This window comes from Pinus tabuliformis, chromosome J, assembly GCF_031772625.1.
Source record: "Pinus tabuliformis cultivar Carrire ecotype Pingquan chromosome J, CPIR1, whole genome shotgun sequence".
NCBI lineage: Eukaryota > Viridiplantae > Streptophyta > Pinopsida > Pinales > Pinaceae > Pinus > Pinus tabuliformis.
Window position 1 is genome coordinate 755508020 of NC_142295.1, and position 22772 is coordinate 755530791.

The 22772-nt window shown below is 37.9% G+C and overlaps 1 protein-coding gene across 3 annotated transcripts in view; it reads right to left on the reverse strand.

Moving 5' to 3' along the window:
- The window catches only part of LOC149228927 (alpha/beta-Hydrolases superfamily protein), a 332748-nt gene that overhangs the window by 178427 nt on the left and 131549 nt on the right, over positions 1 to 22772 (reverse strand). For all 3 annotated transcript variants that reach the window (XM_089378417.1, XM_089378418.1, XM_089378419.1), the window contains exon 5: positions 17884 to 17974. In XM_089378417.1, the coding sequence (XP_089234543.1) occupies positions 17884 to 17974 (91 nt within the window). The remainder of the gene's footprint in view (positions 1 to 17883; positions 17975 to 22772) is intronic.

Below are 22772 nucleotides of genomic sequence, written 5' to 3' on the forward strand. Positions count from 1 at the left end.
ATGGCCTCACTATCTACAAGGAGTACAACAATCTATCATTGTTGAAGATTGTGGATACATGTTTTGCCTCTTCATTCATCATGTTGAAGAGGTTGAAGGAGGTCAAGACCTCTCTTGGGGCCATGGTTATTTCAGAGTTTTGGTTTTTTTGGAGAAAGACAGATCAAGTAGCCTCTAAAAAAGTAAAGGACACAGTGTTAAATGATGCTCGGTGGGAGAGGGTAGATCTACTTCTTCTAATCATGGACCCTATCATTTCTTTGCTTCGATTTGCAGATACAGGCCAACCCATCCTAGGAGAGGTTTATGAGGGATGGGATTCCATGATTGACTCTGTGAGGAGCATTATTTTACAGAGTGAGTGCCCTGAGTATGAGACATCATCAGAGGCCTTCTTCACCACTATACAAGATATTCTTGTCAGCAGATGGGACAAGAATTGCACACCTTTACATTGTTTGGCTCACTCATTGAACCCAAAATACTACAGCCATGAGTGGTTGAATGGTGGACCTTCTCGCAAATTCCTTCCTCACATGGATGGTGAAATCTCACAGGGGAGGAAATATGTATTCAGGCTGGTTTTTTAGTATAGAGCATCCCTTGATGAGGTGGAGGATGTCTTTGCAAAGTTTTCCACTGGCACTGGTCGATTTGTAGGATATGATCTGATTAGAAACAAGGGGGCTAAGAAGCCCTATTCTTGGTGGGAAAATCATGGGGCAAGAAGCCCTCCTCTACAACAGTTAGCCATGAGGCTCCTCTCTCAGGTGACTTCATCCTCTTGTTGCGAGAGGAATTAGAGCACATATGGGAATTTGTATAGTGTCAAGAAGAGCAGGCTTGAGCATTCCAGGGCAGAGACAACGGTGTATGTGCACGCCAACCTTCGTTTTATTTACTGGCAGAGGGATGAGTGGTTGAAGGAAAAGACAAAGATGTGGGATGTCTTTCCTGATGATATGGGTCTGGACAGCAGTGTTGAGTTGGCCTTGGCCAACTTGGATTTCAATGATCCAGTGCTAGAGCCTGTCACATTTGAAGATGGTGATACCGTAGAGGGGTCATCCTCCACACCAACAGATGCAGAGATGACTTTGGATACAAGGGAGGAGGATGCAGCAAAGGAGAGCAGTGGTGACCATGATGATGAGTACAGTGATGTTGATTTTGATGATGACTATGACAATTGATGACTCATGAGTCATGAGCTACCTACTGCCTTGAGGTTTGTATACTTGTAGTTGTTTTGAATTTTGCTATTTCTATTTGCCATTGGCATTGCACTACCTGTGTAACACATTTTGATTTTGATGACTTAATGAGGAAACTACAGTATCTTTATCTTACTATCTTGTCTTTCTCCTATTGGATCACTGATTAATTGAATATGTATTATGAATCATGATTTATCATTTATGTCACAATTGTATTTGTATGCATAATGTTACTTTGTAAAACTTACATCTAGATGAAGATCTATGTTTGAAATCAATGAATTTGTATCATGAATGAGAATTTGTGTAAGAAATATCTAATTTTTAATTAATTAATATATATATATATATATATATATATAACGTGTCCTGTTCTAGGGGGTCAACGTGTCTATATCCGACAATCGAATCCCCCTATCCGTCAAATCCTAAATCCCCGTGTCAGGTGACTTAGGTTATAATATAATATCTCGGCCCCTTAATGTTTTGATCGAACCGAATATATTGGCTTTAAAAATTCTTCGTCCCTTTTTACTTTTCGATCATTACTGGTAATGCAGCTCCTAATTTTAATGGTGGCTCTCACCAACTGGATGCAACCCCATAAAAGAATATTTGGCCCAATATCAGATATTGTAGAATATGCCTTGCAAGAGGAAATCTTCGGCTATTTTTTATCTATTTTTGGTACAAGAATTTTTTTCCAAAAACTAGTTCTTTTGAAACCCGTGATTTACTCTGAGATTGTTTTGCAATAAACCCTCAGACTAGCAAGATGCACTGCTCTGATACCACTTGTTAGTTCCCTATACTACTAGTGTAACCCCTTATTATTATTAGTACAACCCCCTTATTATATTGTTGTGCCCATGTAGTCCCCATATTATTATTATTGTGCCCCACAGAAACCCACTATTGTTATTATTGTGCCCTTACATTCTTATTGCTATGTCGGCTCTGATTATATTATGACACCTTAGACTCCTATATATAGAAAGGAGGTCTTGTCATTTGTATCATCCAAGAACAACAAAGAATTACGACTATAATTATGGAAGTGTTTTTTCTCCTAGCCTTCCACAACCTACAGGGTTTACACCACAACAATTGGAAGAAAAAAGAGAAAAAGGGTTTTGTTACAATTGTGATAGCAAATACACCAAAGGTCATAAATGTGCTGAGAAGAAATTATTTTACATAAATTATGAAGAGGAGGAAGAAAAGGATCAAGAAACATCAAAAGAAGAGAATATACACCAGGAACCCACCCCAGAGAAAGAAGAAATGAATCTGACCATATCTTGTAAAGCATTGGAAAGAATTACCACTCCTCAAACTCTCAAGATAGAAGGACATATCAAGAAGAAAAAGGTTCAAGAAGTGAAAGATCACATCAAGAAAGAAGAAATGAATCCGACCATATCTTGTAATGCATTGGCCAGAATTACCACTCCTCAAACTATCAATATAGAAGGACATATCAAGAAGAAAAATGTTCAAGAAGTGAAAGATCACATCGAGCATCAAGAAATGAATCCGACCATATCTTGTAATGCATTGGAAGAAATTACCACTCCTCAAACTATCAAGATAGAAGGACATATCAAGAAGAAAAAGGTAATAGTGTTGATTGATTCGGGCAGTACCCATAATTTTATTCATTGTAAGATAGCCAAGGAATTGAATTTCTTCCTATATCCAGCACCAGAGTGTCAAGTGATGGTTGCAAGTGGAGGAACCATAAATTGCTCTGGAAAGTGCCATAATATCAAGCTATCCATGGGAGAATATGTATTGAATAGCCCAATGCTTTCCATTCCAATGGGTGGTGTTGATGTTTTACTAGGAGTCCAATGGCTACAATCTTTGGGTATGATAGCTTTTAATTTTCAAGAACTTTTCTTGAAATTTTTTTGGGAAGGAAAGGAAGTTGAATTGAGGGGTATCAAAGGGAAACCGGGAAAGATAATCAACTCTAACAGCATGACAAAGCTTCTAAATAAAGAACAACGAGGCGTAATTGCACAATTATGTTCACTAGAGGATCCCACATCGAAATCATGTATTTCTCCAAATCTCCAAAACATTTTGGACAATCATTCCAAGGTATTTGAGACTCCCAAAGGCCTCCCACCTATTTGTGATCATGATCATGCTATTCATTTGATTCCAGGGAGTGTTCCTCCAAACATCAAGCCTTACAGATATCCATATGCCCAAAAGAGTGGGAACTCATTCAAAAGTTGCAGAAGATCCCAATTCGAACAGTATTGCGAGAACTTGACAAGGAAGGAAAAATCATATTGGAACCTGAAGCAGTCACAGAACCGAGAAATCGACAGCGACGAAATAGATCAATTTCAAAGTATCTCATCAAGGGGAAGAACTTATCCGCTAAAGATTCCATATGGGAGGACAAGAATTTATACAAAAGCATCTAGAACTACTCAAGCGTTGAGGACAACACTTTTTGAAGGAGAGGGATATGTTAGGTCCCTATACTACTAGTGTAACCCCTTATTGTTATTAGTACAACCCCCTTATTATATTGTTGTGCCCATGTAGTCACCATATTGTTATTATTGTGCCCCATAGAAGCCCACTATTGTTATTATTGTGCCCTTACATTATTATTATTATGTTGGCTCTGATTATATTATGACCCCTTAGATTCCTATATATAGAAAGGAGGTCTTGTCATTTGTATCATCCAAGAATTGTTCATTTGTGTAATGTAAAGGAGGTTTCCCCCTCGAGGAGGCTTATTTCTAAGGTGTTTATCTATCTTTTCTATCTTTTTGTGAGCTAGTTTCATAACACCACTATAATAACCCTAATGGATATTTGAACAGTAGATACCATAAATAAACTTGAACAGCAAAATAAATGTAAATAGACACACAGCCAACAAATAATACACAAATAGATGTCGATAAAATCATTGAGCCATTTTATTAATCCACTGAAAAGAGTACATCAACATGAAGGAATAGTGGAACCTGAGCTTGCCAAGCAAGCGGAGCAAAACCCAAAAAAAGATCTCTGACCCAACTGATGAATGGCTCTGGCAATGATGTAGATGACTAGGTGAGAAGACTGTTGCAAACCAACTACGGCAAAACTTCTCTCTCCAAACTCCACTGAAGCACTGTGAGATTTCTGAGTGAAATCTCCTCAAGAGTGTTGGGTTTTCGTCCAACACCCACTAGCACACCCTTGGGTTTTCGTCCTGGGGCTACCAATGAAGCAGAGAACCGGGTTCTCAACCTCTCACACAAGAAGTAATATCAAATCCAAGACGTCCCCTAATGGCCTCCTCCTCCTCTTTTGTAAATCTGATGGACCCCTCTAGAACCTCTTATTTTATTATTATTTTAATCACTGAGCAATTTTCCCTCTTTTGCTTCAATTAAAATATTCTTTTTAATGTGGGAAAAGGGTAAATTGACCACCATGCCTCCTAAGGTCACTAAAAATCACTTCTAACCATCATGTCCTATAGATATTCTCGTTTTGGTTCCGACGAGCTATTATACTAAGGTGCTCTACCAAGTATTTCTCTCGAAATGCCACCTTAAGCATAATTAATTGAGTCGGGCCCATTAATAACTTTGTTTTTTGAAAGTTGTCAGAATGCAATGGAACGAAAGGCTTGTGCCAAGCGAATGCCATCGGACCTCATAAAATCTCCTCAAAACCCTTCCAAAAGCCCCTCGGCCCATCGAGGATGCCAACCTGCACTTGTGTCTGCCCCCAACTCTGAAAGTCCATCCTATCCATCCCATAAGGTACACCAGAAAAAGGAACATTACAACATGTTCATGAGAGAGCTCTAGCCTTCCCTTTAAATTCATGAGCTATCAGAATATCATAGGAAAATACCATGGGAAAATACCATGGGTCATCCAAATACCATGGTCAATTACCATGGGTCATCTAAATACCATGGGTCATCTGAAATACAATGGGCGGATACCATGGGTCACTACCATGTGTCCCCTTTTTTCCCTTGATGATCACTTGGAAAGGGACACAACAGTCCTCCCTTCTCGAGATTGCTTGTCCTCAAGCAATTCTAGAGTCTGCACATCAATACCAGGATCCCAAATGAATCTGAAAAATTCCTATTGCATCAATAAAATGAAATTCAGAACCTATATGTCAGGACCAATTCTTGGATTCCAAATGAATCTGAAAAAGGCTCTACTAAACTCCAATTACATCAATAGGATATTATCGATCCTGATACCTCCTGTCAACTCTTTCCCACGATGCAACAAATCATCCATCATAAAAATCCCCGGATCCCAAACCTTAGTATCATCATATATCCTGAAGATGGTAGCATATTTGAGTAAGCCAACCAAGGGAAGGGTGTCAAATTCTTCCTCCCATGGGTGTACTCCACTTGGATCCCATTTCCAACTTGGGAGTCCATCATGCTTCCACTACGCTACTTTGATGACATTTGGAATAACAATATGCTAGAGCTCTATCTCTTTTCCCTACATCCCCACAAAATAGCCATCATGTAGAAACAACCTGAGAGACCTACAAGACTTGGCTCCTTTCTCCATAGAAGGAAACACCTTATACCAACCCTCCATCCCATGCTTATGTGTCATCACCCTCTCTCTATGTGGGTTGAACAATAATGTGCAAGGTTACTCATTAATCATGTATCCACTCGTATGCAAATGCGAACTCAAGATGTTGCAAGCCTTGTCTATGTACTTCTGAAGAGGGTTGTTCTATATCCCACCTCTTGCTCTTGCTAAATGCAACACAAGAGCATGTCCATGTTGTTGCCCCATCATGAATTTTAACTGCTCCTCAATATCATAAAGCTTGGCAATTGTCCTAGCGCACATGATTCCACACACCTCAAACTCACTATCCTTGTTAATATTCTGCCTTTTAGCCTCCTAAATTTTTCCTTCATTGCTAAGAGGCCTTCTGCAAGATTTTTTATCTCCTCCTGAGTATGCCCCTAGGGGCTTTCAATTGAAAGCTCTTGAGAAAAAATAAGGGAAGTGGTACTCCAACCAATGATATTATATTTCACACTACTATCATCCTCCTATATGATGGCATCTGAAGAATGTGCTTCCACATAAATCCCATCAACCCTTTCTTCTTCTTCCACCAATTCCTCATCAAACAAGTGAGGTTTCATCTTCCCTTCACATTATTTGACAATATTGTGTACCAAATTGTAAGCAGTTGTAGAGATGACATGTTTCAAAACAGCCACTAACAAAGACATGATGGGTCGTGAACATAGTTTTAAAAACCGACTGGCATGAACCATAAATCAATCAAACTGGCAGGTTCATTAGGTAACCGGGTCGAACTGGGCAAAAAACCTGATTTAAGGGTTGACTTCTCCAAAAAATCACAAAAACCGGTCGGTTTGACGAAACCAATCGGTTTATAGTCAAACCGGTTGGTTCCGTCATAAACCGGTCAGTTCATTACCAAGGTCGCGGTGAACAGTGACATACCCACACGAACTCTTTTTGGAAGCTTCCTGGGTGTTTTGGAGGGAAAGTAAGGGTTTTCCCCTCCAAAAAGACCATCTCCAAGCCTTTAAAAGGAGCTCACCCCCCTCATTTGCCTCACACATCTCATTTGGAGTTTTTGTGAGTTTCATTGGGAGCTTGAAGAGTGTTTATTTTTTGTTGGAGTAGTGTAACAACAGAGAGTTTGAGCTTAGTAGTAGCCATCATGCCTCCAAAAGCCCAAGGATACTGCATGGACTCATTATGATATGATTGATGGAAAAATGATCTGCAAATATTGCCAAAAATCTATTGAAGGAGGGGGTATTAACAGGTTCAAGCAACACTTGGCTGGGATAGGAGGCCATGTAAAGCCATGTGGAGCACCAAATGAAGTAATAGGGCATATTAGGACAAAATACCTTATGAAGTTTGAGACTCAAGTCACTGAACCAGCAAAGAAGCTTGTGACTCAAGCAGTTGAAAAGTTTGGGAGTCGAGACTCAACCAACTAAGTTTGATCATGATGAGAAACTTCAACTTTCAAAGTTTCAAGTGATAATGTTTATTACTAGTATCATATATGTAGACTTGTAGTAGGCTAGTGACCCCACAGCTTGTAGGCTTTGTTTTTGGACTCCAGAGGCCATTTAGAGCCTCATTGATTATATATTTTATTGTTGATATGTATTGCACTTGGTGCCATTTTGATATTTTCACCTTTACATGGTATATATTTGAGCAAACTTTGCATATTTTCAGTCTATTGGTTTGGAACCATGGTTTTAAATCTTAAAAACAATTTTTTTCATTAAAAATTAATTATGTCGTGTTTTTTTCAACCAGTTCATTGAGATCTAACCAACCCCAATTTGACCAGTTTCGGTTTGAAACACGGTTTATTAGGTGGACTGGCCCAGTCACTAGTTCAGGTTTTTAAAGCTATGGTTGTGAAATAACATCAGTTTCCTTAATAATTGTAGTCAAAATAGTTCTCATGTCATCACAATAGAATTGTCATGATCCTCATTGATAACATCGAGGAAAAGATGGAACATTTATAGAATAAGATCACAATCAACCATGACAACACATGATTTCACTTGTGCCATCAAATTTAGAATCGTATCCCTCTTAGTGAAAGGACTTTTGATGCCATCTAACCCTTAAAAACTCCCTTGAAAACTTTCAACGATCAGTTGGAACTTGGAATATCTCCTTCATTATATCTTCCTTGTAAGGAAGGTTAGGAGTTGTAACAATTAGAAGTTCACTTAAACAATGTGTGACAGTAAGTCTTACCTCCTTATCCTTATGTCTCAGCAACCTATGCTCACCCAAGTAAATCACTATTAGAACCATAGTTGCCTGCATCAACTGAGAAGTTGTCTAATCCACCTTATGTAAACACTTTTCCACCTCCTCCAACGAGCTAAGAAGGGCCTCTCTTGATGGAGACAAATGACCAAGCTTGTCTCCTATATTAAAAACTTCCTCCTCTTTCTCTAGCATCTTTTTCAAGGATCCCATCAAAATACTGTTGAAGTATTTAAGAGGAGTGTCAATAACCATATCTCACTATTAACCCCATCAGGCTAGCAGGATGCACAGCTCTGATTGTTGAGAAATCTAGGGGCAGCTAGATTAGGTGATTTATCTTACTTTGATAATTGCTTGTGATGTATTTTAATTAACTCGATTAGCTTCTTCTTTCATTTTATTAGTGTTAGTGTTCTTGATCATCAAACAACGACCAAACAATGAACAATGAGACAAGCAAACACAAGATATAGGCAATCAGCCAAGGCCAAAACCTCTCCTCTTGAGAGGAAAACCCACAAGAACTCTTCTCTTCTTATAGAACTTCAAATGACGAATTTGAAGATCTATGACCCTTGACCAAGACCCCTCCAAGACCAAGTCAAACCTCTAATGAATGAGCTCCTCTTCCACAAAGTCAATGATGGTCAAACTAGCCTTCTAATAGCTGCTTGCTTCCTCTTTGACCTCAATTTCAAACCTGTACTTTTGACTATGATTCTTGTCCCTCCTGCAGCAACCCTAACTCACACGTGTGATCGAAATATGGTAGAAATGGTCTATTTTCTCCTTCGCTTGGGCAGCAAGTCCTTCTTCAATAATTCGGCTTGTATACTAGAGTGAAATTACCCCAAAACTTAACTTCATTTAAGGACTGTAATTTTGCCATGCTGCAACTATACGGATGCCCTAATTTTCTCTTTGCACGTGCGAAAACTTCAGCCCAAAGACAATCAAAAAACTCGGATTCTTTTTTCTTTGAATCTTCTTCTTCTTTGTCGGATTTAGCTCTTCTTATCTTCTCTTTATTGAACTTGTGTGTGCTTTTTGGATGCCCTCAAAAGAGGTCAACTAGCCTCTTATATATAGGCTTCTAGAGATTCTCATTAGGCCAACATGCCATCTCTAGGAAGTTGACTTGTGATCCTTTGAAGACCGACTTGTCTTGGAGCATTATGACAAGGTCTTGGAGGGTCTTTGACTCTAATAATTTTTTCATTACAATAAAGGATCTTCCATACATGATAATGACTCAATTGACTTGTAGACTCAATGACAAGCCATAAAAGCACTCAATGGGTGCTTGACCTATAAAAATAAATTTTCCTTGAGCATGAAACCCATGCCTCAAGAATGACAATAATAAATTTATTTTTCTCTTTACACCAAATACATCAAATCATGAATACATATGTCATTATGAAGACCGAATCTAGTTACGTATTTCAACATTCCCTCTTAACTAGGGAGGTATTCATAATCCATACAAGGTACTTGGACATTCTCAAACTAAAGAATTCTCATAAGAAGAGTCGGATTGGTAAGCCATCTCATAAGCTACTTCCTTAGCTTATGTCAGAGCATCTCATCATACTAACTAGCATTGTCACATAGCAAGGCCTTGACTAACAACTCTATCTCTCCACAAGATCAAAGCACAATGCTGGCGAGACCAATGACTGATAGACACCATCATCATTGTCTCTCAAGGGACATACCCTGCCTGGGTGTTCACAGGGTATGTCCTTTTAGAACAACTCCTATCTTGGAATAACACATCCTCAAGGAATTTCCTCTTCGACTAGTCTTACCTTTTCAATGCCCTACCACATCCTCAAAGAGTATCGAAATCAATCTCAGATGCTTACTCAATCCTCCATTCTTTCTTCACAACATGAAGACAAGAATGATGTGTCTATCTCTCCCTCTCAACTAGGGAAGATATGCTCATTCCTATAAAAGGAATATACCCAAGCTCCCTCTTACCCAGGGACTTGTCCAAGCTCCCTCTTAACTAGGGACTTGTTACCAACAGCAATTATCTGCTCTTTGGTGGAGATCATGGTACTATCAGTTGTTGGTAGGGCTCCTCCATTTGATGTCATGAACTTCATCTTCTTCATTATGGAGCCTTTGTCTTCTAAATTTTCTTCGTAGGGCATTGGCCATCCATCACTTTCCTTTCAATGAACCATAGTGTTGAACCAATAGTCATGTCATCCTTCTTTGCATCGGAAAGTGATCTTCCAGTCCACATCTAGCTTTTCTTCACATAGCTACCTCTTCCAAGTCATGTTTCTTTTAGGATCTTCCATCCATTCCCATGAGTACTAGTTGTAGGTGACATCTACAACTCTCTTTCGATAGCCCTATTTCAACCCAACCAGATGTTGTTCAAAAATAAAAAATGAACATCAAATCAAAGTTACCTTTTATGATGGCCTTTCATCATGACATCTGCTTCTTGCAACATCAACATCCTGCACATTCATAAACACATCTCCAAGACTTTCAATGTCAAGGGTCTCCTTCCTTTACAGACTTTATCAAAGTCTTCATATCTTCTCTATGGAGATGTCATAGCTAATGTTGATCACTTATCTTATCTTACGTGACTATAGTTGCATCTTTTACGAACTCTTCTTCCTTTCTTCACATATTTCTCCCCAGGAACTTTTATACATAGTTCCTTCATCTTTATCAACCACCTCATATTCCATATGAGGTCATATTATGTTGATTTCATCTTATCAATATGTGAACTAGTTCAAGGTATATGCCTTCATGCATCTTTTTAAAGGAAGAGATCATTCTTCTTCAATCATGCTCATGATATAGAGCATTCAACTATGTTATCGCAACTATATGATGACATGACTTAATCTATCAAATATATACATACCTCTTTTCTCCTTTTGGTCATCTAGACTTCCTTCGACGGCTTCCTTCGAAGGTACTTCAACCATCTTGACATGCTACACTCCTTTGACACCATATCATCATCCTCCTAAACAATGGATCCCACACAAGGTGGAATCTAAACCATCAGTGAGACACTTGCTTCTTCCAAGTAGAGATGAACCTTCTAATGAAGATTCCAATGGAGGATCTTGATTATCCTCATCCTACAAATGCTCCTTCCTAATGATGATGATGTATGATGATTTCTTTCTATCTTTTATCATGCTAGATGACTTTCTTCCAACCATATATACTACTACTTCGGTTTCCTTTTCATGCTTTCAATGAGGATACCATGAGCTACTTTCTTTCTATCATAATGATTGCTACAACCATGTAGACTTCTACTTCAACTATCCTTTCAAGCTTCTATAATGATGTCATGAGCTCTTTCTTGCTTCAATCGTATGCTTCTAATATGATGCATCTTGTCATACTTACAATGCTTCTCATCCTGACTGCAATCTTTAACCATGGTAGAGGTCTTTTCACCTCCTACTTTTCCTTGCTATGTACCTGAAGATTAAATGTGTGAGAATTCTTAAGAGTGAAGATCTATCCCTTCTTCCTTCTTAGATTTCTTCTCATCAGGTTCTTCAACTTCTTCGGTGACATGGGCTTCATTCCTCTCTTTCCTTTTCTTGTTGCCCTTCTTGAGTTTAGGACAATCTCTCTTAAAATGCCCATATCCTTGACAACCATAGCATTGGATCTTTGACATATCGATCTTCTTCTTTTTCTGAACCAAACTTCCCAAACTTTCCTTTTCTTCTAGCCATGGTAGTGAATGCTTGAACTTGTCCATTTGATCCCACATCGCTTTTTGCCTTCAACCTGGTTTCTTCAATTTTACATAGTGACCAAAGTTCATTGAATGGGGTGGCTTCCTTCTTTCCACAGATGCCTGATACAAAGTTGCCCCATTCATCAGGTAGTGCATTGAGCACAACAATGGTCATTTTTTTGTCGGACATTATTTCTCCTAACTCTTGTAGTTGGTCTCTTATTAGGCTATCCCTTCTTCCTTTGATACCTTCATCTTTTATAGCTCGATTCTCAAATTCTTCTGTAGTGTTTATGAAAAACAGTTCTACCAACTTTTCATAGATTTCTTTTGAATTCTCCAAGTTTGCTGCATAAGGGATTTCTTTTGAATTCTCCAAGTTTGCTACATAAGGGATTACGAAATCCTTGATTGATTCTATAAGGATTCTTTGAGCCCTTATTTCCCCTTTCATATATTTTGATAGATCTTGAGCTTCTTCTTGATGTGGTTTGACGATTGAACCCTTAACATGTCCAATGGCTTTATTTTTAGACGTAGATATAAAGATACTTACTTGTCAAGTGAAGATACTCCTAGATAATGATATCTTCAACTTGATGCCTTCTTGATTTTGATGATGATGTTTTTCTTCCTTGAAGATGACAATGCTTCTTCTTCTATGGATGTCTTTCTTCAAATATGCTTGAGGTGTGATCCTTGATTTAAAGAGAGGGAGAACACCTTGATTCCATTGATGATGATGGAAATGCTTCTTCTCGCTTCCTTGGATGAGACTGTAGAATGAGGAGGCTTCAAGATGCTTCAAATGTGTAGTCCTTACTTCTTTGAGCGTAGGTAGGCTTCTTTTTTAAAGTAGAGTCATTGAGGTCTTCTTCTTGATGTTGCTTTTAGATGATATGATGCTTGTGATGAGATGGATAGTCTTCCTTGATGCTCCTTAGATCCTTCGTGATGGTTTGATGTCCTCTTTGATGTCTTGACTTTCTTGACACTCCTTTTGATGATCCTTCTTCAAGATGTCTTCCTTGTCTTGTCACCTTAGCTCTGATACCATGTTGAAAAATCTAGGGGCAAGTAGATTAGGTGATTTTTCTTACTTTGATAACTACTTGTGATGTATTTTAATCAACTTGATTCGCTTCTTCTTTCATTTTATTATTATTAGCTATGTTGCACGGGTTCCCGCACCCGGGGGTGGGGTTATCGAACTCGTCCCAGGTTCCCGCACCTAAGTAACGGATTTGGGTACGGGTTCTTCCCAGAAGAACCGGGTTCTTACATGAAGAACCGGGTTCTTCAAAAAAAAAATTGGGTTCTTTTCCTTTAATGGGTTCTTGGGTTCTTCGGGTTCTTCGGGTTGGGTTCTTTGGGTTCTTCATAAAAAAAACTATATTAAAAAAACTATATTTTGAAAATACATACTAGGATATGGCATGCATGAATGACATGTTTATGCTACTTATAACTTTATAAGTTATTTCAAAAATTCAAACATAAAATAAGAATTTACATGTAACATTGTAAGATACTAAGATGTCTAATGCCAAAGCAGCGAGTCCAACATTTACTTAACTTAAGTAAATGCTAGACTCAGCTATTTTGGTGAAACTTGGGACAGATTTTGTCACACACAGCTGACTGAGATACACTAGCCAAGTTTCCTACAAACTCAGGAGTACGCTCAAAAATCCTAAAGTATTCTGAGTTCTCAAAGACTCAACATTTTAAACTTTATTTTATTGGGCTGCCTTGTGTGTTTGGTGGGACAGCAGTGAAATATATGCTGCCAGCAGCCATAATTTATACTTTAATGTAGCCACAAGCCTTAAAAAAAAACCACAGAATTTATATGTAATGATTCAAAATATATATAGTATAAAAAACGCTCTCGATCTGGAAGCTTCTAAAAATTGTGTCCCCCACTCTGGCTCCCACTTCCAAGCAGCCTTGGTTCTTATACCTATTAGTTCTTTTTTAATAAAAAGGGATGCAATAATATTGGAGGTCAAATAACTTGTATTTTCCAGTTTTTTGGTCTTTGAGGAAGCCATTGTTCCTTAGGCTTTAGCTATTTAGTATTTTTATTTTAGTATTTTAAAATTTCCTAGTTCATGTTTGAAGATGCCTTAAGGCAAATTTTGAATGTAGTATGACAATGGACATATATCATGATTCATGATTCTTATTAATATGTAAACAATGAACAGTTTTTTGGTGATAAATTTTGAAATTTCAATGTCAATGTTGAATGTTCAATGATGTGCATGTTTAAATGATTAAAGTTTTCTTGTTTAAAGTTGAAAAAATATACAAATTCAAATTTCATATATATTATTAATTATAATTTATAAATTTATAATTTATAAAATATAATTATTAAAATTTAATATTATTATATTACCCGACGAACCCACGCACCCTGTTTCCAAAAATGTCGTCCCCGTCCCCGTCCCCGAACCCCTGTTTCCTGGCAACATAGATTATTAGTGTTTGTGATCATCAAACAGCTACCAAACAATGAAGAACAATGAGACAAGAGGACAGAAGATATAGGCGATTAGCCAGGGCCAAAACCTATCCTCTTAAGAGGAAAACCCACAACAACTTTTCTCTTCTTATAGAATTTCAAATGACGAATTCTAAGACCTATGACCCTTGACCAAGACCCCTCCAAGACTAAGTCAAACCTCTCATGGATGAGCTCCCCTTCCACAAAGTCAATGATGGTCAAACTAACCTTCCAACAGTTGCTTGCTTCCTCTTCGACCTCAATTTCAAACCTATACTTTTGACTATGATTCTCGGCCCTCCTGTAGCAACCCTAACTCGCACATGTGACAGGAATATGGTAGAAATGGTCTCTTTCTCCTTCGCTTGAGCAACAATTCCTTGTTCAATAATTCGGCTTGTACACTAGAGTGAAATTACCCAGAAACTTGATTTCATTTAAGGACTGTAATTCGACCTTGCTGCAGCTGTACGGATGCCCTAATTTTCTCTTCACATGTGTGAAAACTTCAGCCCAAAGACAGTCAAAAACTCGGATTCTTTTTTCTTTGAATCTTCTTCTTCTTTGATGGATTTAGGTCTTCTTTTCTTCTCTTTATCGAACTTGTGTGTGCTTCCTGGATGCCCTCAAAAGTGGTCGACTAGCGTCTTATATTTAGACTTCTAGAGAGCCACATTATGTCGACATGCCATCTCTAGGAGGCCGACTTGTGATCTTTTGAAGGTCGGCTTGTCTTGGAGCACTATGGCAAGGCCTTGGAGGGTCTTTGACTCTAATAAATTTTTCTTTGCAATATACATCATGCCCAAAAGGGTCTTCCATACATGACAATGACTCAATTGACTTGTAGACTCAATGACAAGCACTAGAAGCACTAAATGGGTGCTTGACCTATAAAAAGAAATTTTCCTTGAGCATGAAACCCATGCCTCAAGAATTACAATAATAAATTTATTTTTCTCTTTACATCAAGTACATAAAATCATGATTACATATGTCATTATGAAGACCGAACCTAGTTACATATTTCAACACCAATACCATTGTAGTGTCCCTTTTCAATATAAGCCAATAAATTTTCTTTATAACATTTTAACGAATGGTTTGCAAGGAAACCTTTGGGACATTTTGTCAAGCAGTTTGTATTCAGTTAAACATTAAACACTTATGCAACAAATAAACACAATAAATTCTCATAATGGGCAGCAAAAATGCAACCAATTATTTTATTAATATTCAACACAATATTACATTCCAATCAATCTTCTTCCTTATTCAAAATGAACCTATGAAACTTCTATAGTAATAGAATGCTTGGTTGTATTAACTACTAAAGAGTGTTGTTTCCTCCAAAACAATAGGTCTTCAATGTTGGGCCCAGTTGAGAAGTCTAATTGACTCCTCTTCTCCAATCTAAAGCACCAATGAAGGATCCGTATGACCCCTCCTTCATTGAAGCACAAACAAGAGAATTGATATGATCCCTCCTTATGGATTGGCCAGGATCTATCGTCGCAACACCGAGGTCCGAAACCAATCTAACTAGATCAGCTAAGGTGTATCTCACACCACCGAAACTACCCTCCAAAAACTAGGTTTTCACCCTTTTCGCAAGCAACAAGAGCTCTCAGGCCAATTATCAAAATCAATATCAACTCAACAAGTTCATGAGAGAGCTCTAGTCTTCCTTTTAAAGTCTTGAGCTATTAGAATACCATGTGCCATCCAAATATCATGGGTGAATACCATGGGTGATCACCATAGGTCATCTGAAATACCATGGGTGGATACAATGGGTCATCCGAAATACCATGAGTGATTACCATGGGTCCCCTTTTTTCCCTTTGATGATCACTTGGAAAGGGACATGACAGAATGAGGGTAACTTCTAACGGGTACATATACACTATACAAAATTATGCCAAGATGTGCCAAAGTCCTTTAGAGTCTAGACTAATCTGAACTATCGCATTCTCTTCTACCTTGTCACCAATTGTAACTAGTTGATCTCTCAACTATGTGATCTTCATCAATAGCCAACTACTATATCAATCTTGCTCATGCAAGTACTAGCCATATGTTCTTCAAAAGCATTCTCCTAGACATAGTGTCAACTTGGTACAAGGTGACCAACGTAGTAAGCATCTCCCTGGTCATCATCTTCTTTGTGATATAAGGGATTAGATAATCCTTCACAAAATCCAAAACAATTCATTTCACTTTGACTGTGTGTTCAACTAACTCCTTGGGGTTTGTGGGAAGCATGACCTCTTTCTCCACAAGGTACCTAAACTTCCATGGAACAAAGTTGAAGCACCGTCCAACATGTGACACTATTGAAGACCATGACTAATCATGACTACATCTCTTCAAACAAACATGAAAACATATCAACAACCAAGATTCAAATCTGCAACCTCTTACAGTTGCAAATCACCTTTTTTCAGGGACACAAACTAACACTCCAATCCCTAGAGCAACCAAGGCATCACACCCCAGAACCCTTCATAGATATGTATATGCTTTAATTACTAAATTTTTAGCATTCCACCCCTAAAACCCTCCAACAACTCCCTCTCAGAGGTTGCAATCCTAGCCATATATAGATTTCTTGAAAGTGTCAGCAAAGCACTCTGATACCATGTTATTTTCCAGATCATGGTAACCAGATTTTGCACTTACAAAGAATAACCTAAATCCTAGGTAGGTGAAAACTTGAAAGCTTTTATCAAAACAATATATCTGAGTATGCTAACCTACAAATACACACTGCTGAAAATTTAAATATCAAAAATATACAAGTCTGAGCTCTTAATCACATCTATCTTCTATTGATAACAGAAAGAATAAAATACACAACAGCTCAAAACCAAAATCTTGCTAATCAGCACATGGTGTGCCTTACATCTCCTTTATAAAATAGGAAGAAGAGAGAATATACAACATATATAGACACATGCAAGAAGCACCTAGTGTCACTATATCAAACCCTAACCCTAATCTGAACAGCTATTGCACGCTAACTGCATGAATAAGAGTGCCAATATCAGTGCACCTTCTAGAGATAATTGCATCAAGAGAATTGTTGATGCCTCCTACAGATCTATGACCTCATCTCGAAATAGACCACTCCCATTCTAGCGCCTTAGGCAGCCTCAAAATCTATGCCCTATATAAGAATATACCATGCATTCAATCTATAACTGAACTAAACTGAATACTGACAAAAGAAAAAGTGGAATCGCTAAATCTAGAACAACAGTAAAGCAGATTTAAGTGAAGGTGACAAAACTGGATATATTCTAAGATTGGTGCATGCATGCACCCTTTACTCTCCTACATAATTGTGCTGCCTCCACACTGCGTTGTGCTACCTCCCTGCCAGTAGTGCTGCATAGAACCCAAGATTGGAACTGTTGAAGCTTGTCACTACTATACAGATCTGCATCACTGTTGCACAAGACTCTAGTTGTACAAACATACAGAAGATTATCTGGATTGTAAGCTAAACAATGAAAGAAAACTAACATGTATTTGTAGGCATGTCAAGTAATTTGAAATATAGAATTGATCAGTGCAAATGCATACCCCAATTCTTCCTTCCACCAAGGATTCCATGAAGAAGAACGGCTGTTGGTGGTTCAGGCATTGATTTGTCCTTGACCGAACTCCAACTAACCTGCACAAACATGAAGATTAGATGAGCTAAATATTATGCAATGGTATTTCCGTATGTTTAAAAAATTCCTAATGTAAGACATGTAAACGTTCCTAAAAGAAAAGGAAGTGGGAAAAGGAAGAAAATACAATAATGGATGCAAAGAATTTGATCTTTCAAGTTTCAACTATGAAAGAAAATATATGAATAAGATGTCTACTTGCTGCAATACCACTTATAAGGAGAAACCTTCAAACCCTTGAATGTTTCTACAATTCGATATAAAAATTTAGATGAGGATTGTTGTGTCCATAAAATAATATCTTATATACATTATTAAGTATTAACAAGCACATCCTTTCCCACAAGACCCAACTCTTGTTATGTACCCATAGCAATCTATTCAACTACATAGTATAATCAATCAATTTTATCATTATAATTCAAAAATGCCTGCATCTTTTTCTTTGGAAAAGGATGACGTGTGTTGTTATAATGGACATGCACACTCTACCCTTCTTTCATTGGATTATGTTATTGCTGATCTCCATCAAGCCCAAAGGACATTGTTGCTACAAACCTTTCTCTACAATTTCTTTAAAGCTTTCATCTCTTATCTTAAGCTGCACATTCCTTTAGTTATTTGGCCTTGAACGTTTTCAATTTCATACTTCGACCCCTAAAACCTCTTTGGAGCCACATACTGGATCCCTACACCCTTGCAAACTCTTTGGAGCCACATATTGGATCCCTGCAACAGCATTGGTAGCCACCTAAATATGCACTATAGCCCCAAGTTGGCCCTTCTTCGAACCCTTTAGCCATATAGTCCCCACAATGGATTCCCTCGTGCAACACTCCTGTTACAAAAAATTTCCCTCCAATTTTTCTATAGGTAACAGATTGCATCAGTCCACATAAGTCGCATAATATCTTCAATGTTGCACATCATAAAACATTGTTCCCACAGATTTGCATGCACCATGAAAACTAGCATGACAATGATCATTGCCTGTAGACATAAGTTGGCATCATTTTGAGGGAGATCTCTGCCAAATTTTGTTTATTAATGTTGATGTTTCTAGCATCAGATAGGAACTTGAGCACAAGTCTATTGTCGGACCTGTGGAAATCATGCAAAAAGGTCCTTTCTATTTTGTGATTCACTTTAATTAAAGTTAATTATTAAAGTGGAGTATTTTATTAGTGAGTTGATTAATGTCTGATAAATGTAAAGTATTTACATTACTGATTTAGATGTAATCTCCACTGTCGATTGGGATTTAATCTCAACCATCAATTTCATTGAGAAATTAGGGTTATGGAAACTCGACCATCAACTCAATGTTATAAAAGAAATGGAAAGTGGAAGGAAAAGACACAGAAATTTTTAGAAAAAAAACACAAGTGAGACAGTGATAAAGGATTTTCACTCAGTGTACAAGTCCAAAGGAGGAAAGAGGAAACAGTGTGAGTAGAAAAAGTAAATTAACCCAGCTCTCAGAAATTGAAGGGGTCATACAGAGTAGGTGCAAAGGCAACTTCAGGAGGCTGTACACAGCAGGTGCAGAGGCAACTCCAAGAGGTCGTACAACCCAGCAAAAGAGAAGGGCGGCCATACAAATTTGCAAGACAAACTTCAACAACAACTAGAGGGGTTTTTCAGCAAGTTTTGGCAAGGTCGTACAGGTTGTATGGTGCACCAGAATAGCCAGGCTTTGCTGCACTTTTTCTTGTTTTCTCAATGGGCTATTTTCCCACTTTAGGAGCCTTTGTAATCTTGGAGTAATTTTAATGAAAAAAATATTTGAAAGTCAGAAATTTCTGTGTATTTTGGAGATTGGTTTTCTATAGCTTATGTTGATTTTTTATTTCTAATTAAGTTTCCAGTGAGTGTGTTCTATTTTGAGTTGAAGAATTCAATCTAAATTAATTTGTCAATAAGGAAATCATAAGAAATTAATTTACCTTGGTTGTTGGAATAAAGGTTTTAAAATGGTATCAGAGCCCGATCTCTGAGAGAAGTCGATTTCCAAGTAGTTACAGTAGCAGATCTAAAGGTTACTGCAATAGATTTGAAGGTTACCACAACAGATCTAAAGGCTACAACAAGCAATATTACAGATATGAGTGACCAACAAATGGATCTAGTGCAAATATGGGTATACAACAAGCAGATCTTGCAGATCTAAGTGACCAGCAGACAGATCTAGTGCAAATTTGGGTTTACAACAGGCAGATTGTCCAGATCTAAGTGACTAGCAGACAAATCTAGTGTAGATTTGAATTTACAGCAGGTCGATCTTGTAGAGTTTAGTGACCCACCGATAGATCTAGTGCAGATTTGTGTATACAGTAGGCAGATTATGCAGACATAAGTGACCAACAAATAGATCTAGTGCAGATTTGGATTTATAGCAAGTAGACCTTGCAAATCTGAGTGACCATCAGACAAATCTAGAGAAACTCTGGGTATACAACAGGCAGATCTACTAGATCAAGGGACAAGCAGTTAAGTTCTATTAGGTGCGTTAAGGACTAAGCACATTTGGAAGGTAGTTTTGTTTAGAATTGGAAAATAGCAGCAGCTAGTCTCAAATTTGAAGACAAATTGGATGGAGCTTCAAACTTCCTGCCCTGGAAAAAAATATTTACTTTGCTTTTAAAGGAAAAGGATATTTCAGAGATTGTTGGCAAAGTAGTTCCCTCAGCGACGTAGCAATTCACAGCTCATGAGAAGAAGGCAATTAGAACCATGTGAATAATCTTTGATGCATTGAAGGATCATTTGATTGAAGATCCTCACTTGTCCAAGATGAAGACGGCCAAGGAGATGTTATACAACATGGTAAGTCTCTACTAAAGCGATAACAAAAACAGGGAGATGGTACTGAGGAAAAAGCTCAAATCTACACAGATGTCGAGATCAAACTCAGTTATTAGTTACATCACTCAGATCCGTGACTAGCTTGCAGCAGTTGGGGAGAAGGTGATCAATGCAAAATTGGTAAATATGGCACCGAATGGATTCTCAAAGCCATGGGAACCATTTGTCAAGGGTATTTGTGCATGAGAGAACCTTCCCACTTTTGAGAGGCTTTGGGATGATTGTATCTAAGAAGAGAATCGGGAGTAGTCTAAAGCTAGCAGGCAGGAAAGTGACAAGAATCTGGCTGTTGTGAGCCAGAGAAGGAAGGAAAATGCAAAGGATTCCAATAAAGAAAATTTCCGAATTTATGAAAATGTATATGCAAAAAATTTCCAGCCATTTTCATTTTTTTATGTCGTTGAAATTTGTTAATTTTAGGCAACAATGGTATGTTCTATGCTTTAGAGCAATTTTACTTCAATTTCTTTATTAGCCCAATATCAATATTCAGATTAGCAATCACATCAACATGATAGTAAAATGCAGATAGAACATAAACATAAACAGTAGAAGACAAGCCAAGACAAGAGGACACAAGATGTGGCACCAGCCAAGGACAAACCCCAATGTGGGGAAACCCTTGATCAAATCTTCTTTTAGTCTTCAATAGTTCAGCAGAGAGAGATAGTACAATTTACAAATCTGATAATTTATAACAGCAGCAAAAGAGCCCTAACCAGAAAAGTCAATGCTGGTCAATAGGGCATATTTGACCCTCAGCAAATCAGTCAACTTCAGTCAACTTCGGCCTCCAAACAGCAAGATAAAACAGCCCTCAAAACAGTCAAATTCAACCTAGTCAAAGTCTGGTCAAACAGCCCACCTGTGGTCAGCCCTAGCTGCAGTCAACGCTGGTCAACAGTCAACGTTTAGCCTCGATTTCTGTGCCCAGAAATGCGGCTTGCCCAAACAGAGATAGCCCTCACAAAAACACAGTCAAAGGAGGTCAACGCATGCTGATCAATGCTTGGTCAAACTGTCCAAAAATTCGGTCTCCTGAAATTTCGGCCAACTGAAATTTCGCTCTCCTGAAATTTCGCTCTCTTGAAATTTCGGACGTGTGGAGAGAGAGAGGCCCAAAAATCTGTACCCAATCAATGAGGAGAGAGAAAGAAGTGTGAAAATGAGTGTGTCCAAATAAGGCTAAGGCATCATGTATTTATAGCAAATTTGAGGATGAATAGATGTGATTGTTAGGCTTCTGAGCCTACATAAGTTTGCTAGCCGACCTTGACAATTTGCCCATAATCAAAATAAATTCATAACTTCATTTGTACATGTCAGAATCAGATGATCCTTAGATCAATCCTACACCTCTCGGGGACAAGAATCCGAGAAAAATATCAGTTTTCATAAAAAGATGACCCATGGGGAGTTTGGCCCTAGTTGTCAATTTTAACAAAATTCTATATAAAAATCACGCTGGAAATGAGGTTTTACATGTTGGAAATTTATGCACTAGCAAAATACACATGTGGATGCATCTTATAGGAATTTTCAGCATTCATATACAGACAAGCCAATTGTTACATGCATTCACAAATCACTTTCCAAATCTGAAAATTTATCTTGTAATGAGTTTTCATGCTGTTGTCAAGATAGTATTGTAATGGGTAAGCCTAAAATTTCAAATCTTAAGGACAGTAAAGACAATGCTCCTATTTTTGATGATGTATTTTTTCAAGATGAATATTTCAACCCTATCCAACATAGGATAGAGACTAGTCACTCCATCAATGTTAAAATTGGAAACTAGGGCCAAATTCCACCTTGGGACAGCTCATTTGATGGAGATGTTGATTGCATTGGATTCCTCTTTTCGAGAGGCCGAAGATTGAAATAAATATCATCTCATTCGGACAAGCAGAAGTGTGATTTTGAATTTATGAC